This window comes from Parasteatoda tepidariorum, chromosome 3 (assembly GCF_982258835.1).
Source record: "Parasteatoda tepidariorum strain Cologne lab strain chromosome 3, Ptep-v5.0, whole genome shotgun sequence".
NCBI lineage: Eukaryota > Metazoa > Arthropoda > Arachnida > Araneae > Theridiidae > Parasteatoda > Parasteatoda tepidariorum.
In genome coordinates this window covers 115,273,788-115,291,557 of record NC_141757.1, presented here as the reverse complement: position 1 = coordinate 115,291,557, position 17,770 = coordinate 115,273,788, and the positions used below count along the sequence as shown (strand labels likewise).

At 28.6% G+C, this 17,770-nt stretch overlaps 1 protein-coding gene across 5 annotated transcripts in view; it reads left to right on the top strand.

Annotated features, from left to right (window-relative positions):
• Window positions 1-17,770, top strand: part of LOC107436417 (uncharacterized) — a 145,312-nt gene that overhangs the window by 91,648 nt on the left and 35,894 nt on the right. For all 5 annotated transcript variants that reach the window (XM_087159950.1, XM_087159954.1, XM_087159953.1 and 2 more), the window contains exons 8-12: window positions 1,314-1,527; window positions 3,503-3,710; window positions 4,613-4,810; window positions 9,170-9,324; window positions 13,874-14,021. In XM_087159950.1, coding sequence (XP_087016076.1) covers window positions 1,314-1,527; window positions 3,503-3,710; window positions 4,613-4,810; window positions 9,170-9,324; window positions 13,874-14,021 — 923 coding nt within the window. The remainder of the gene's footprint in view (window positions 1-1,313; window positions 1,528-3,502; window positions 3,711-4,612; window positions 4,811-9,169; window positions 9,325-13,873; window positions 14,022-17,770) is intronic.

The window sequence follows — 17,770 nt, the reverse complement described above, 5'->3', positions numbered from 1 at the left end:
TCAATTAAGTGAGCAATACAAAACTGAAAGTAAATTGTACCGAATAAATAGTTTTTATGCTAGGCTTTAGGGTATCATGATAAAATAACCAAATTTTACCATATTTACTAAATTTTATCGTTTATTGTATTACTAGATTTTATCGTTTATTGCATTACTAGATTTTATCGTTTATTGTATAACAATATTTAATTGTTTATTTTGCTAAAAATTTTACCAAAGCGCTTTGATAAAAATTGCCAAGCTTTTTGGCGTTCTTATATAGTCAGAAACAGGGTAAATGTTACCATATTCTGGCAGTTTTGACCATAATTGTTTTCTCAGTCTATTTAATGGTTCAAAACGAAATGCAAATTGTACAATTAGAAAGGTTGTATAGATAAGTTTTATAATCGGTGACAAGACACAGTTGGAAAGAAATTCAACTTGTTCATATAACTTTCTCTTTTTTTAATTTTTCCTATTCTCATCTTTAATATTACAGTATTTCACTATTCTGTATCTTGGTATTGCTTTATTGTATCGAAGCGGTAGTCAATCCACAATTATTTTTATGTCAGCTATTTACATTGCATTATACGTTTTTAACTCAAGTAAAAAGAAAATTTCAAATATCTGTAAATTAAATTAATCTGTTTAAGTTAATACACCCTTGTGCAAATTAATTGAAACAAACTCAATAAATTCAGAAAACTAAGAGAAAATGCTATTTTATTTAAATTTATACAAACTCAAAAATTTCTAGTACATAATATGATCTCCACGACACTTTATTAACATTTGGACACGATTCGGCATGGATTCTACTAATTTTTTACAGTCATTTATAATATTTGTGTCCTTGTATCACACATGAATTAACGCCGTGATTAGCTTCTCCATAGTTGTACAGTCCATATTTAATAGGCGATTCTTGCATATGGCCCAGAGATTCTCAATTGGGTTGATATCCGGAGAGTTCCCTGGCCATTCCAATGTCTCAATTTGATTCTCAGACATGAATTTCTTGACAATTTTGGACGTATGGCAAGGAGCTAAATCCTGATGAAAAATCCCTGTTCCATCAGGGTATCGTTTCTTCAACTCTGAAACAACTTTTTTACCCAGAATAGTAATGTACTGCTCAGAACGCATCATACCGTCAATAGGCTGCAGAGGTCCAACCCCATTGTAACCGAAACAACCCCAAAACATCTTCTTTAAAAAACACGAAAAAAAAAGTTTGTTTCAATTAATTTGCACAAGGGTGTATATGAAAATATCGAATATTTTTATAATTTATTTTAAAAAGTATGCTTTATTCTTCGTTTTAGTTACAGGCTTCGAATATCTTATTCCGGTTTATCATCCGACGTTGTTCCATGGATGTCAGATCCAATTACTGTCAGTGAAAGGGAACTGATTCTCAGACCATCAGGTCGAGTACCACCTTTGAGCCCCCGAGAGAATTATACCCTCTCCCCATCTGCGGGAGTGATTATTTTCGATGTTATGGACAATGCTCCTGCCAAAAAAGCATATCTGAAAGTAAGTATTGTTTTAGTTTTGAAGAATAATACTGCAGAAAATGTGAAAAGCAAGATTTGTTTTTATGTAGCATTCTGACTAAGGCAATTGTTTCAGTGAGTCAGAAACTGTCTAATTCATTATAAATTTACCTGTAGGCAAAATTGGGTTAATCTTATTATATATTAATTGCGTTAGAGGAAAGGTGCTTAATGTAGGCGAAGGAGATAAAGGACTCAACCAAGGTTGCTTGAGGACGAAGTAAGAAAACTGAAACCTTCAAATGGATGTAATTTTCCTTGATAAAAAAAAGCTTAATGCCCGTAATTGTAACGAACATCAGCAAAATTTATAGAATTTACTGTTAATTTTAATACATAATAGCAAGCCGGGGTGGCTATGGGGATAGAGCACTCGCCTCCCAATGAGGTGACCCGGGTTATCCCAGCAACGACTGGTGAATACGAATTCCACACCCGGCTCGCACCGATCACAGTACTGATGTAAAATATCCTCAGTGTTAAACGGATCATGGGTTGGAGTCCCCTTGCCGTCAAGCTAACCGCGGGAGGTTTTTGTGGTTTTCCTCTCCATGTAACGCAAATCCGGGTTAGTTCCATCAAAAAGTCCTCCACGATGACAAATTTCTCCCAATACTTGATGCAGGAGTTCTCTTGTCCTCCGGATTCTGTTCAAAATGACAAGGCTACGGACTTGAACATTAGCAGTCGTAAACCCAAATAATTGAGTCTGCTGTTTAACGACGGTTATAAAATAAAATAAAATTGGATGTAGAGCAAGCATGATGTTTGAAAATTATTCCGTTGTTGATTTTCTTAAGTTAACCATTGAACTGTATTAGTCAATTGTTGTTGAATACCTTATAGTTTTTTTGGTATTCCTTTTTGTTATAAAACTGTCCATGAATAGCCTAGGTTAGAAATAATAACAATCAAATCGTATGTATTTAAAATCTTTCGGAACTATTCAATGTAAGGAGATTTTTCTATACTGTAAAAACTGCGATGTTTCACCAATTTAGATGTTGATCAACCCAAAAAACCGTGAGAAGAAACTCTTTATTTTAGGTAAATACCAAATCGATCTTTCATATGCAGTGCAAAGGATGTCATTTAAATCCAATCACTTATGATGGAATAAGCTTACACCAAACATTCGCCCAATCATATCAAACGGAATTATTTTCACTTCTAAATCACCGATCTAATTGAGCTTTGAATATTTTCTAGCGATTTTGAATACCATCTTAATATTATTGATTAAGATAATTAAAAACGATAAATATCTATTAAAAATTATTTTTCTAAAATTCCATTTCTCAGGAACTGTTCAACCGATTTCGCACAAATTTTGTTATGTAAAATTACGCATTTTAAAATGGTATAAAAATTTCGCACCTAAGAATTCGAAATTTCGTTCGCCTATTATTAAATAAAAGATTAAAAAAAAAATACTTTCTGAAATTTATTATTTGCATGAGATTATCTTTGGACAAACAAATTTTATAGTCATGTGCGAAACCTTTTCAAAAGAACCCGGAATATGGCAAAATATGCAAAAACTAAAATTAACCTTAAGGGTGTCTAAACATTGGACCGCTCTCTTGACCAAACTATGGGAACCCTATTTACCAAATTACAGCAACCCCCTATATTTTGGAGAATCAGAAATCGGAATCTGAAGATAAAAATGTAGGTTTAATCAGAGAAAGTATGTTTTTGTGTATGATTTTATAACTTAAATATCGCCTGCTCTTATTAATTACCATATTTGAGATTACCCCCTCGAATCATCAAGATTGAGTTCTAGAACGTGAAGATTCATCCATTAGATGAAAATTTATTCAGGATGGTCCGTTTTGTTTGATGCACCGTATGTACATTGAGTGTAACAATTTTTTTTGTTCTGATCTAAATTTTAAAAATTACTTATCATATTAGGAAACATTTCTCTATATGTTTTCATTTATTGTTAGCAATACACTTGGGAAGGAAGCATTAGCCTGTTGTATGATGACGTATATTCAGGAACACTCTTAGGTTCAACATATAAATTGATAGAAGATGGTTCCAATGAAATTCTATTCAGTGATGTCATCATTTCGAGTTGGGGATATTCTTACATTTTAAGAATCAGGGTGAAAGCCAGAGAGTCATCACTTTGGAATCTTTCTTGTTTAATCGGTAAGACCAATTCTTTTTTTTATTCATATAATTCACTAGAAGACTAAGCCCCAGTTCACTACCGTTCACCAACCCCGATGATTGCGTCACAATAATTATTGTTCCTTGAATAAAACAGTTTTCTTTCTACGGAAGTTGTATGATAGTAGTTTATAATACTATATGCATAAGTAATTTGCGCCAAACAATAATAGTCATAAATTTAAACATCGATTTAAATAATTTTATCTTTAATGTAATATTACATTGTAATAAAGAACTCTTTTAGTTTTAAACACTTCATTTAGAAAACAATCAAAATCAGAAACATAATCATAGCATAGAATATGAAAAATAAACTACAGGTAAAATACCTTTAAATTTGAAATAAAAAAACATTTTATAGGAAAATGATACCTTTATGACTTTTACTAATTTTATCCTGGTGACACTAAAAAAATATGAAAATTTAATTATTTTATTATTAATAATTTTATCCTGATGGCATCAAATAAATGTGAAAATTCATGTGGGAAAACTGGATGTGATTTTTCATATTTTACTGTAATTTTTACCTTAATTTATTTAATTATAGAGATTCAATGATTACGGTAATTAATACTATAAGAATTACGATGTATGAAATTTTTTGTTCCGTAACATGCTTTTGCAAAAATGGATTTTATGGTAAAAAGTAACGGCTCTTAGACTGCTGGTACTTTTTACCGTAATTTGATCCGGAATTTTTTACAGTGTAATGATCTATAGCAAATAGCATAGGGGACGTATTACTACAGTAAACTCTCTACGTTTATAATTTCCCGGGGTTCTTCTTTATTGTATTTCAATTATGCAAATCACATAGTTGCTGATACATCAAATATTAAGTTATTTAAAATGAAATTCAAAATTTTTTTTATCAGGACCATTTGACGTTGACATGTTGGATACTTTTGAACTTCCGTTAATTGAGTCATCAGAATTTCGTCGCGTCCAAGTAATTTACGACGGAAGTTTCCAAAAAGTGGAAGAAGATGAAGCGAAGTTTAAAATATTCTTCTTGAATTTTTTTGGCCGAAGATATCCCAGGGTTAGATGGCAAAACGTAACTGTTGCAGAAGGTAAGCATCTAATGTGCTTAGGTTAAAACAACAAAGGAAACAATTTTATTTATTTTATTCTCTGCTTTAAACTATTAATTGTGAACTATTTTATTTCTATAATTCAGGTAAAATTAGTGTACTATATGGTAAAGACAATTCTGGTATGAAAAATCTAATTTTGGTTAATAAAACCAAAAACATAAAGTGTTTAAACCATACATTTGGTAATTTTTCCATTCATGTGGTAATGGTTTACCGGAAATCATGGTTTAAAATAAAGGTTTTTTTCTTTACTACACATGTAGTAAAATATACAAATCTGAAAGTAAAAGCTGATGTGTCTTACTCTGTAAAAATCTGTTTAATAAAATTATTAATCTGTTAATTTAAAAAAAAAAATTCACTTGGTGTGCAGGTATAAAACTGTTTACTTCACACAAAAATATTATTATTTAAAAACAGACTCTTGTTGTTTCAACAGATTAAGACTGTTTTTTTAACAAATAAACTCCATTGTTTTAAGAAAGAAACTTTGTTATTTAAACAAAAAGAAATCAATAAAATAACTATATCAACATTGTGGTCAGTGCAAGTGAAGAGTAGCATTTGCGCGACCAGAGGACAGTGGAAGTTGAACCAAGGATACCGCATTGGGACGTAAGTGTTCTGTCCTCAGAGCTACAGCAGCTCCTGGTGTCTCAGGACCAAGAAGTATCTTAAAGTGTTTTTTTTTATCTTAAAAGTCTTATTAAAATAATATTATAAGTGTAAAATCGTTTAAATCTATGGTTGCCTCTCCCTATTAAAATGTCTGGTAAGTTTACTTACCCAAAAAATTAGATCTAAAAAAATTTAATAATCAGGTAGTATATCAATTTGACAAATAAATTGAATCGCAGTTTCAATTACATGATGTACAAAATCATAAAATAATTTCTGAAAAATACTATAAAGTACAGAAAATAATCGTAAAAGGATTTGAAAAGAGGTAGATAGTTATCCTCATAACGAGAACGATTCAAAAGTTTGAGTTTATTGAAAGGTAAAAAAATCTTCGAGAATGCTTGCGCAATTTTAGTCATATTTTGTTAATAAAAATATTATCTGCATTAATATAATAAGCATGTTTAAAGCCTACTCCTTTATATATTAAGTTTGCAAGCATTATATCTGGAAACCCGATGATTAGATCAAATGTCATCGATTCTTTATCATACTGAATATGACATTTGATGATTACATCAAATGTCAAATTCAGTATGATAAAATGCAGCAAAATTTTATTTTGCTGCATTTTATCATACTGAATATGACATTGATCCTAAATGAAATTCATGCTATATGACATGACATTCATGATCTATGGAATTCATGCTAACATTTCAAGTTTATAGATATTCATATTACTTACGTAAATTTTTAAAATTTAATCCTAGATAAAAACCAAGAAAATACAGCTCAAAGCACAGCTATTAGAAATAGAAAAAAATTTAACATTCCATTCATATACTTTCATTATAAGGACCTCACAGTTTTTAACATTGGGATACCGAAAAATTAATTATAATTACAACTACATAAAATAATTAAATTATGGCTGTAATTATTAATGTATGGATAACTTATACTTTTAAAGGCAATGAAGTAAATATAGATCAATTGTTTATTAATCCATATCAAAGTTTCACGAGATATAGTCATGGCAACAAACGCAAACGAATAAAATAAAATATTTCTGTGGAAGTATGATATTTATTTGTGAGTCATTCATATTTTTATTATGAAAATAATTTTTTTTGTATTAGGGATACAATTTTAAAATTTTAAAATATAGCGGCTTCTGCTATAAATTATACAACAAAAAACACTTTTGCCAAATATAAGACGGCATTTTTTAACATGCCCTTAAAACTCTGTGTATGATATTATTATCAAATTTTGATCAAAAATCCTAATTCGTATTTAAAGAAAATAAAATTTTAAATATTTGCTTTATTAGTTTAATTAAATATACATAAAAATATATCACACATTTAGCTGATCTCTCTGGACTATATGAACAAAAGATAAGCTTCAATATTAAATGAAGTATGATCTGAGCATGCTCTTACTATAGTATTCACGACATCATTTAAATATAATTTAATTTGCGGTGTGTTCCGTTATTTTTCATTAAGGTCACAAACTAATATTTAAGTGAAAAATAAAAACAAAACAAATATGCTATTAAATTTTAATGAAGCATGACTGAGCTCATAATTAGAGTAATGAAGGAATTAATCTACAAAAATTCTGTCTACTTCAGTACTCGATGAAGCGCAAACTTTGATGAGACCCTCCAGATAAACAGACAGATTTTTTATGAATTTATTTTCTCCTTTGCTTTGATCAACGTTAGTTTATGATAAACCATACACTGTTAGGAATTTCTTGTCAAAAATGGTTAAATTACAATTTATTAAAATGTTATTTTACCATACTCAAACAAAAATGTCAAATAATCATAAATAAGATGGTATTCAAACTGTTAAATGTGAGAAAAACGGTTTAATAACTTTTTTCACCTAATACGGTTAAACTACCAGAATTTTATAGCACTCACTAGGCCCATCTAATAAAGCCACTTAGTTCCTTACGGCTGGGTTCGTATTATAGCTGAAAGGTCATAACCGATAGAATGGGAGTGTTGACACCACAATATTTCTCCCATTCCCTTCAACACATAAAGAGTTTCCGATGTCCTGTACTTCCGAACTTGGTGCAACCTTAATCCAATACCCATTACTTAACGAAAAGCTTAGCTCCAATTAAATTTCATTTTTACCTTTTTGAAGCCATGCTAGTTGTAAATGGCTAAAAAACTGTATAGTTTCGTATTCATGGTTTTTTTAACCATGCGAGTTGTAAACGGTTTCAAACTATAATGGTAAAAAATGTTTTTTACTGTAATTGGTTGAACAGACTGCTGCCGGTTATTTTAGAATGAAAATTTTAACAGTGTAGTCTTACAGTGCATCTTTTTTTCATTCAAATAATAATTTGTAAATTCTAACTGGAATATTGTTTGTGCAAAAAGTTTAGAACTATATCTTATGAGTAAGTTTTTTGCAACCTTTCGCATAATCAAAGGATAAAAATAAATTTTATTTCAATGAGGAAAAGTCAGTTGTTTTAAGAGAGTAAAAAATGTACGAAACTACTAGAAAAGAGGACAAACTTTAATGTTCATACGATTACTGTAATGGTTGATATGTTTTATGTGAGTGTTTATATCTTATAAGAGCATATATAGAAAAAAGTGAAATTAATTGGAAGTACATATTAAAAAATTTGAATTTGTTACAAAAATAAAAATCTATGAATAACGTTTAGATTGTTTCATACAAGCACTTAAGTAGTCCAAAGAACCCCTATAAGCCTTATTTATCTTTATTTAAAAATAATATAGCTTATAGTCTAAAAAATCTCGAAAAAAATGTTCAGCAAACTCAATATTTCTGTTATAAAACCATTTAAACTAAACCCATATAGTTCGTTTTGTTTTTTCGTTTTGTTTTTTCTTTAGTATAATTACGTGAATGTCAGGTATGTTTTGATTTAATTAAAATAGAGGATGGAAGGATGTGCCTGTAGTTACCAAAAACGAACCGTTGGGTATTTAAAAGTAAACACTACAAAAATATCTTAGTTACGCAAAAGATTGTACTAATATAAATTTAATAAAAAACAGTTCTTCCTCTGGATAATTGCTTCTTGCTTATTGTTTTTATCCTAAATGGGAACTAATTAAAAGAATGAAAAAAAATTGAAAGGTAGAAAAACAATTTTCAACCTAGATAAGAGCATCTCGTTATTTTTTCATCTTAAAAGGTAATCAACAAAAGATATATGTTTAACACAGTATTAAGATCAGAAAGAAGAAATTTGATTATCGTTTGTAACAATATACATTAATTATTCTGTTTATTGCAATGTTTTTATATTAAGTATAAAATTGCAATTAAAGCATCTGCATTTTCCTTAGAATTCTGATTTAGGTTTTTTCACATCAGAAAAAAAAATGAATATCTAAACACCTATGAAAACAATCAATAATATAAACAGCGATGAGATAATGCGATTTTTGATTCCATAGCGACAGCCAAACAAACGAAAATTAAAGCCCAATATTCTAAATCAGATTGAGTCTATATTTCCAATTATAATAATGTATTGAATCACTTAACCTATTGTGCTTAGAATCTTTAATAATTTATTTTGCATTCCAGTCAAAGCAAAATTATGAGTCACATACAATTCATTCCAATTTTTTTTTCAAAGAATAATATTTTTTTACTCAATACGTAGATTTGATAAAATCAATTGCGTCTCTTTAAGGGAGTGTTGTGGTGGATGCCGTTATTACAGGACTTACTGAAGACTTGGAAAAAACTACAGAAGCATTGTCCATCGACATAAGCAGCGGAAAAGCAGATGTAGAATATGAAAATAGCAAAACTTGGAAAGCTAGTAGAGTTTACGTTCCATCAAGAGTAAGAGCTATTTTTTTCTTTTTTAAATATACAGACAATTTGCCTCTAACATATCTCCTTTAGATAATTCCCCTTCTGGATATTTTTTGACCAGTAATAATACAACACGTTTAAAAAATTTAAACTGAGTAATTGTATTGTTGTGTTTTGATATTATTTTTTCTATTGAAAAGACAAGCTTTATAAAATTATCAGGTTTAAAAAATAAACTATTAAACTTAATAATCGCGTCGTAGTGTGGCAACATTATTTTTTTAAAAAGATAAAGTTTAAAAAATTAATAGGTTTAAAAAAAATTTAACTGAGTGATTGCATAGTAGTGTAGTGATATTACTTTTGTTTATTAAAAATAAACTATATAATATTTACAGGCTTATGAAAATTCAAACTGATAGTAATTGCGTCGTAGTGCAGTGATATTACTTTTTTTTATTAAAAAAATTAACTTTATAAACTTAATAGGTTTAACAAAATTAAACTAAATAATTGCATCATAGTGTAGTGATATTGCTTTTCTTTAATTAAAAAATGAACTTTATAAAATTAATAGGTTTAAAAAAATTTAACTGAGTAAACCTCAGTATCTGAGTAAAATTTCATCGTAGAGTAGTGATATTACTTTTCTTTCAAAAAATAAACTTCATAAAATTATTTCTATAGAATTATCCAATTCATATTTTTTTACATTAGAATTAATGCATAGAAACCAGGTTCTACGGCAATTCAAAATTTCAAAAGCTATGTTTTTATAATATCGAATTAATTGGGAAAAATTATAAATAAAACGTTGGAAATACGACCAACTAGTTTTTAAAAATAAAAACTTGATTGGTATTCTGAAAATTCCTTCTAGCTATTTTTATACATTTAACATTTAAAGTAGTTTTTTAAATTCAATATTAATTAAAAAAATCATAGAAGTAATTTCGTCATTATTAAAGCAAAATAAAGTCTGTAAATACACTTCTTACTTTTAAATTAATTCATTATTTATTCACGAATTTATATTTATTGGAATAAATACGATTTGTTAAAGAAACTGCAATTTTTACAGAATAAATGCTGAAAGTTGAAATGCTTAATACATATAAAAAGAGACATATTAAAAATTTGAATAGTAATTAAAACAATCTTTTTTAATTATCATTAAGTATCAAGTGTGGAATTCTCTGAGAAAAATGGAAGAAAATTTCGAACTATATTTGCATTAAAACGAAAAAAGTAGTCTCTTTAAATATTTGCACAGGTCTAGACTGTACAATTCATGATCGTTTTTTAGAACAAAGTAAGTTTTTAGTTGGATGATTGGGCTATAGTTGATATTCTTAATTTGTTTTAAGCTTTTTGTAGAAAAAATGAATTCACAGAACTAGTGTTGGCAGAGACATTATCAGAGTTATAATTTGTAATTATTTTAGTGATATGATTGTATACTGAGAAAAAAGTATCTTAAAAATTACCAGAGTAGGGTAAAATTTACAGTGTTTCTGGTTCTGCGGGAACACCAAAAAAGTTTGGTAATTTTTACTGAAGCGCTTCGGAAATGATTTGGATTCAGTGAACAAAAATATAGTTTTGTAGTATCTGATGAAATTTGGTAATTTTGCCTTAACACCTTATAGCGTGGCATAAAAACTATACATTCGGTTTAATTTACGTTTCAGTTTTGTATTTTTTAAATATATACGAACTATAATTTGAATGGGTTTAAATACCGTATATTTAAGCTTTATTAAACAAAATTATGTTTTTTTTCTTTTTTTTTCCACCAGAAATGCCATTGCTATCGACTACGGTAATTATACCTAATTTTTTTTCTCCGTGTAAAGAACTATATATTTTTAATAAATTGAAATGAATCATATTAAGTAATATAGCAAGAATATTTAAAAAATAAATTAAATTTGATTGTTATTATAGCCTTAATTAGAATTTATAACAAAAAGTTTGAATCAATGTACTAACATAGGCTTGATGAAAATGGTGGTGATAAGTTAAACAGTATTTTTACTCTATAGTTTCAGTATCATATTCTGTAGTTACAATATTTAGTTCACTTAACAGGATAAAATTTTGTTAGGTGTATGAATTTTAGCCAAATTATGTGACGAAAATTTATATAACGTGTTCAAAACCTGAATTTCAAACAACTTTCATTATTAGTAAATGTTTTTAGTTAAGTAGTATTTTTGCTTATTTAAAATGTTCGCCTTTTTTCATTTAAGGAAAATTGACCGAATAATTAACGAAAAATAAGAATTAAAAAAGCATGCTTGCTTAAATTCTATTTTTAAATTGATAGAATATACAATCTTCAACAACGAATACAATTAAGCTTTATATAGATATTTAACTAAATGTAATTAAATCTAGAAATTAATTCTTAAATTTGTTCTGTTCTTCACACATTATATATAAAAGCAAATACGTTATGCATGTGGAAATTATTTGGCTTTAAGCCAAATGTAAACAATATGAATGACTCAGTGAGTTTTTTTTTCATTTTAAAAATTAATGTTGCTTTCAGAGGCAGGTGTTATTAGTTGAGACTATTACAAATAAATAGTTTAAAGTAGTTATTTTTAAGGTTTTCTTTTATGGGATTTTACGCATTGATAATAAAAAAAATAATTAGGCGCATTTATTCACCTATCCTGGTTGTTGTTTCTCACTCATCATTGTTTTTTTTTATAAAATTCAAAATTTTCCACTACAGTAAGAAAACTTTTGTAAATATTTATTGTACTTTTATGTATGAACCTTTTGTCAATACGTTAATCGTAACTAAATTAACGATTACCTGGATTTAAAAAATAATCACCTGCACTTGAAAAAAAATAACTTAAGGAATACAGATTATGTGACTAAATAAAAAAATGAATTAGATGCAATTATTTCAGAAGTTATTAGTTTTTCTCGGTAACGAAACTTATGGCAGTTCAAATTGAGAATGGTTTTTATCTCTCTGTATAAATATTTTTTAGTTTTAAAACTTTTATATAGTTATTAAATGAAAGTATGTTTTCCATTATGTGCTAGTAAATGTTAAATTTAGCACTTGTTATATTCTGGTAACATCTGATTTCTCTCTCTTAACATAAATGTTGACATCTAGTCAACGACAGCCAGTCACATAAATGAGCAAGAAAAATATTTTTTTACAACATTTGATAAGTAGTCAATATTTAAAATAAAAATAACGCGAAAAAATTCAGGATAAAGTGCTTAAACTTTGAATAACTCTTTTGATTGACAAATTGGATAAAAAAGTAACTAAACTCTGTAGTTAAATTTCAGAGGGCAAGCAGTCATCTCACATGATTTCTTTGTGGTATGATAATCCAGTTTAATAATTAATAATTTTCAATTACTTTTACATTAAAACACAAAATAATATTTACTAATTTTTTTATCTTTTCATACTCCCTGTAGATTTTTCTACAACTCATTATAATTTCAAGCTTTTAAGTTTGATAGATTTTGCATAGCTAAAAAAAATTGTAACGTAAAAAAAAGCGAGAGAAGAAAAATACAAAATTTTTTAAAATTGCAATATTTTTAAAAAAAGGTCGGATTTTTGAAAGAAACTCGTGCTGAATTCAAAAACGAATGCACCCTCTTCAGAGCGTCAAATGACAACTCTGTTATTTGCATTTCTTTGGTAAAAATTTTTACTTCGAGTTAAACATATGATAATTTTTTGTGCTGCAAAACAAGATGTAACTAAAAAGTTAAATTACAGCGGTGGTAATGACCCATTTTAATATGTGTCTTTAAAATTCATTTCTTATAATGAATTCAAATAAGTATGTTTGTTAGGGATCTTAAGTTATTATTTATATAAAAAATACAGGAAACCTCAATCAAAATTTTAGGAAATATTAAATTTATTTTAATTTTGCTAGTAAAGAAGGGGGGGGGGGACAGAAATATCAAAAACTATTTTATTTTTGAAGGAAGCAGAGTGGAGAAAGAAATACACCAAATAGAGATACATCAAATTATGACAGGTAATCAAACTGGTTTTGACATTTGGAGACTTACCTTCCCCCGTAATGATTTGTTATATCTTGATAGCAAATTTGCTTATTCATAGTTTAAATATAACTGCAGTTTTTTAATGATAGACTTTTTCACTCCCTTTTTTTGCTACAAATGTAAAAAAAATATATTATGGACAATCATCAAGGATGAAAAAGTAAATTTTAATTTAAATAGGTTAATAAAGATTTTATACCAAAAAGAGGTTTGATAATTTTTTTAAAATTAAAATGAAACAAATTGTGAAGCATATTTATCATTTAACACGATAAAAATATTTTTCTTTAAAATAATTTGATAAGTAAGTATCACGGTAGTAAGTATCAAGTTCAAACTTGATACTTACTACCGTGATACTTACTTATCAAATTATTTTAAAGAAAAATGCTAGCGATTTTAAACTAAGCTTCAATAAAAGGAATTTTAATAACCAATTGAATTACAAAATTTTATAAAAATATTGAATCTGAGCATTTGCGTCATATTTTTATATTTTATTTTATTTCAGAAACTATTAGAAGAGAACGAAAATACCGAAACTTCGGATGAAGGTGGTGGACTATCAGTGGCATGGATTGTGGCAATTGTGATCAATGTCATTCTAATCGTCATTTTCATCATCGCCATTATCTACTGTTGGCATCGAAGAAAGAAACGTAAGATTTATCATCGCATTGATGCAGTTATAAATAACTTATAGTAACCATATACTTTTAAATGATCACAAATCTAAATTATTTTTAAAATAATGATTTATTTTTCTTACTACTGTGCATTATCCTAGACTTAAAACTACTTTACGAATTATCCGAACGATGTTATTTTAAAGCACAATTAAAAAAATGGTCTCCCATCAATAACACAACTCAGATTCACGCAAAAATTATGTAATATAGCTTTGGGTATACAAATAGGGTGTTCTGTAAAACATTTATTATAAGAATTTAAATTTGTTTTTGGAATTCTTAACAAAGTGAAAACAAAAATAGTATACACATTGGAGGGTCTTTAAAGCAACGAAATTTAAGAAGAAAAAAAATCGCTATTCAAAATCTGACATATTGCAGTAGAGAAAGATTGATGCAATAAGCATTAAAACAGAATTTTGTTGCAGTTTGAAACTTGACGGCGTTTCTCACGATCGTCTTTTAACTTCCATCTGTTTCTTCCCGCAATATAATCTGTTTTGTTGTTTGTTACTACCATCTTCCTGTACTGTGAATTTTACGATTTCGATATCGTTTTTAATTCTTCTAGGTAAAATATTGATTCCTGATCCTGTTAAGGGCATATTTCTTCAAGGATTCTAAATATACACATTGAGGATGGACTTCTCAGAACACTCTGTATAACACAAGCGTACAGATGTGTTTAATAAAAAGTCAGAAATTCAAAGGAAAAAAAATGTGCTAATTTGAAACATAAAATTCTCCCTTAAGTTTCATTGCTTCTTTATGTTTAAAAAATATTTTTACGAATAATTTTTGTTATTTGAGTTAAAATACACAAGGGAAAAAAATCTAGTAAAATTACCGTACTGTATTTTAAGAACATTTCTGGTAAAAAAAAACATAATTCTGGTTAATAAAACCAAAATATGCGGTATTTAAACCATTGTTTTGGTCGTTTTTCTGTTCGTATCGTAACGGTTTACCGGAAATTTTGGTTTTCAAAATTATAGCTCTTATTACCACACATTTATTTAAAAAAAGAAGAAAAAATACGGAGAAGTAAATTTAACCGAATAAATGGGTTTTATGACATGCATCAACGTATCATGATAAAATTACCGAATCTTATCACATACATCACATTGTTAAATTTAACAAAATAATTTCCAAAGAACTGTGGTAAAAATTTACCGATTGCTTCGTATTTCTATCGAGTTAGAAGCACGGTGCACTTTACCATATTTTGGTGGTTTTAACCATACTTATTTCTCAGTGTAAAAAGAAACATGTTTCAAGTCAAACAATATTTCATTATTCAAAAACGTGTTTATTAATTAGCTAAGTGTTAACAATTCTCCTTAAATGAAATGAACCTCCTGAAGAATTTTAGTGTTTAAATTAAAACGAGTATTAAGTACTTTTTTACTTTGTCACCTATTTGGTTTTTTATTTACACAAAAAAAGGCAGCTTGTAACGCATATGAGTTTAGGAAAGCATTCGTTACTTAAATATTTAGGCTTAATGCGAGGTAAAAGTGATTAAAATGACATTAAAAAAAAAGGCTTAAGCTCGTTTCGGAAATGATATTATACATAATTTAATCAGTGTAATAAGCAGCATAATGATATAATAGGTACAGAAATTATTACGAATTTTTTATGTAAATTAGCAAAATTATTTGGAGAAAAAAATCGTGAAGATTTTAGAAGAAAAAATAGATAAAATTTCTAAGTAGGAGTATTGCATTATTCGTTCCTACTGAATAATTATAGAGAATTTGTTCGCAGTTAGTTAAATTTTAACCGGTCACAAAAATAATGAATTGAAAGTTAAAATCGTGGCGTTTCGAATAGGCATCTTTGTCTCTTCACTTAGATATCTTTCTCAAGAAGGCTCAGAAATAACTCTAATTATTCAAATATGACACATGTTTAAAATTATCAGCAAGTGTGCCTCAATAATAACATTATTGTCTTCTAGATACAGTCCCTGGGCGAATTACTAGATGCACTAAAAGATTCTATGTAAAATCTTAATTATCAGGAGAAACTGTATAGCATAATTGTTTTTACGTGACTGAAACCGGTTTGGAATAAAATTCAAACAACGTTCTTTTTTTAAAATTATTTTTTTTTTAAAAATGGTCTATTTATATTTCCGTTGGCTATAAATTTTTCCATAAATTTGTTTCATTAACTTAAGTTGTAATTCTCTCCTTTAATTTCTGGTTTTTAGGGCTTACCCTTGAATTATAGGAAGTTTTCTTTTTTACATTTTCAAATTTTCTGCATGTATAGATCTTATGTTTAATTTCAAAAAGGAATCGCTAGAAAGTAACGGAAAAGTAAAGAAACTGTTTCGTTATTTTTTTCGTTACTTCAAAGATTTAGTTTCATCACCACCAATTACTAATTATGCATAGTTCCTATGTTTAATTTCACAAAGAAATTTCTGGAAAGTAACGGAAAAATAAAGAAATTGTTCCGTGATTTTTTTCCGTTACTTCAAAGATTTAGTTTAATCATCACTAATGACTAGAGCCCGGAAGTTCAGGCAAAATGCCATAAATGCCCTTTTCTGCCTTTTTTAAACGTTTTCTTCTGAAAATGCCTTTTTCTTTCCTTTTCTTCATAAATGCCTATTTCTGTGTAATTTAAAATTTTTCTGCAAAGCTTTTTGTACTTTTGACTGAGCATAAATTTTGAAGTACAGAAATGGTTGACTGTCATCCGACGTATTGTAATGCATTTATAGAGATTAGGACTTTATTCCTTTTGGGACAACTCCCTCCCTCTGAGGCAGTGGTCACCCTTCGCACTGTACAATGGCTATTCATTTAAGCTGATAGGGTACTCGTGATTGAGTGAGCAAGGCAGGTCAAAGACATTTTTTTGTCCATGAGATTGACAGTGTTGTTTGAATAGAGAATAGAATACGGAATACACTTAAAGCTGGAAATGCGTCAAAAGTTTTATTTCCTAATATGATCCATCTAGCGTGCCTTGCTCATGCATTGCACAGGATAGCAGAGGAAGTAAGAGGTCTCTATCCTGAGGTAGACTCGCTTGTTTCTAGTGTGAAAAAAGTATTTGTGAAAGCCCCTTCAAGAGTTCAAATGTTCAAAGAAATTGCACCAGACATTCAATTACCTCCTAAACCGATGCTTACGAGATGGGGAACATGGATTTCAGCAGTCTCATACTACTGCACAAATTTTGAGGAAGTTACTCGAGTCCTTACCAGCTTTTCGGATGAAGAGGCAATATCCATAAGAAAAAGTAAAAGTCTGCATAGCAGTTCTAAAATAAAAAATGAACTGACTTTTATTTCAACTTATTTTGGAAAGCTCCCTGGAGCTATTGAACACATGGAAAAAAGAAATATGTCTTTGTCCGAGTCACTAAAGATTTTCGACAATACTATTGAGGAACTAATGTCTGTGCCTGAACCAGCTGGTGACAGAATAAGGAAGAAATGTGGAAACGTCATCTCTGCAAGTACAGACTTTGAAAGCATCAAGGACATTGCAAAAGTACTTTCGTGTGATACTACAGTTGAACTTACCATATCTCCTACCATGGCAAGTTGTTTTAGGCACGCGCCCATAACCTCTGTCGAAGTAGAAAGATCCTTCTCTTTGCTTAAAACAAAATTGACTGACAGGAGACAAAATTTCTCTTTTGAAAATTCGAAAAAGCATCTAGTTGTGATGTGCAACAACAATCAATCATCA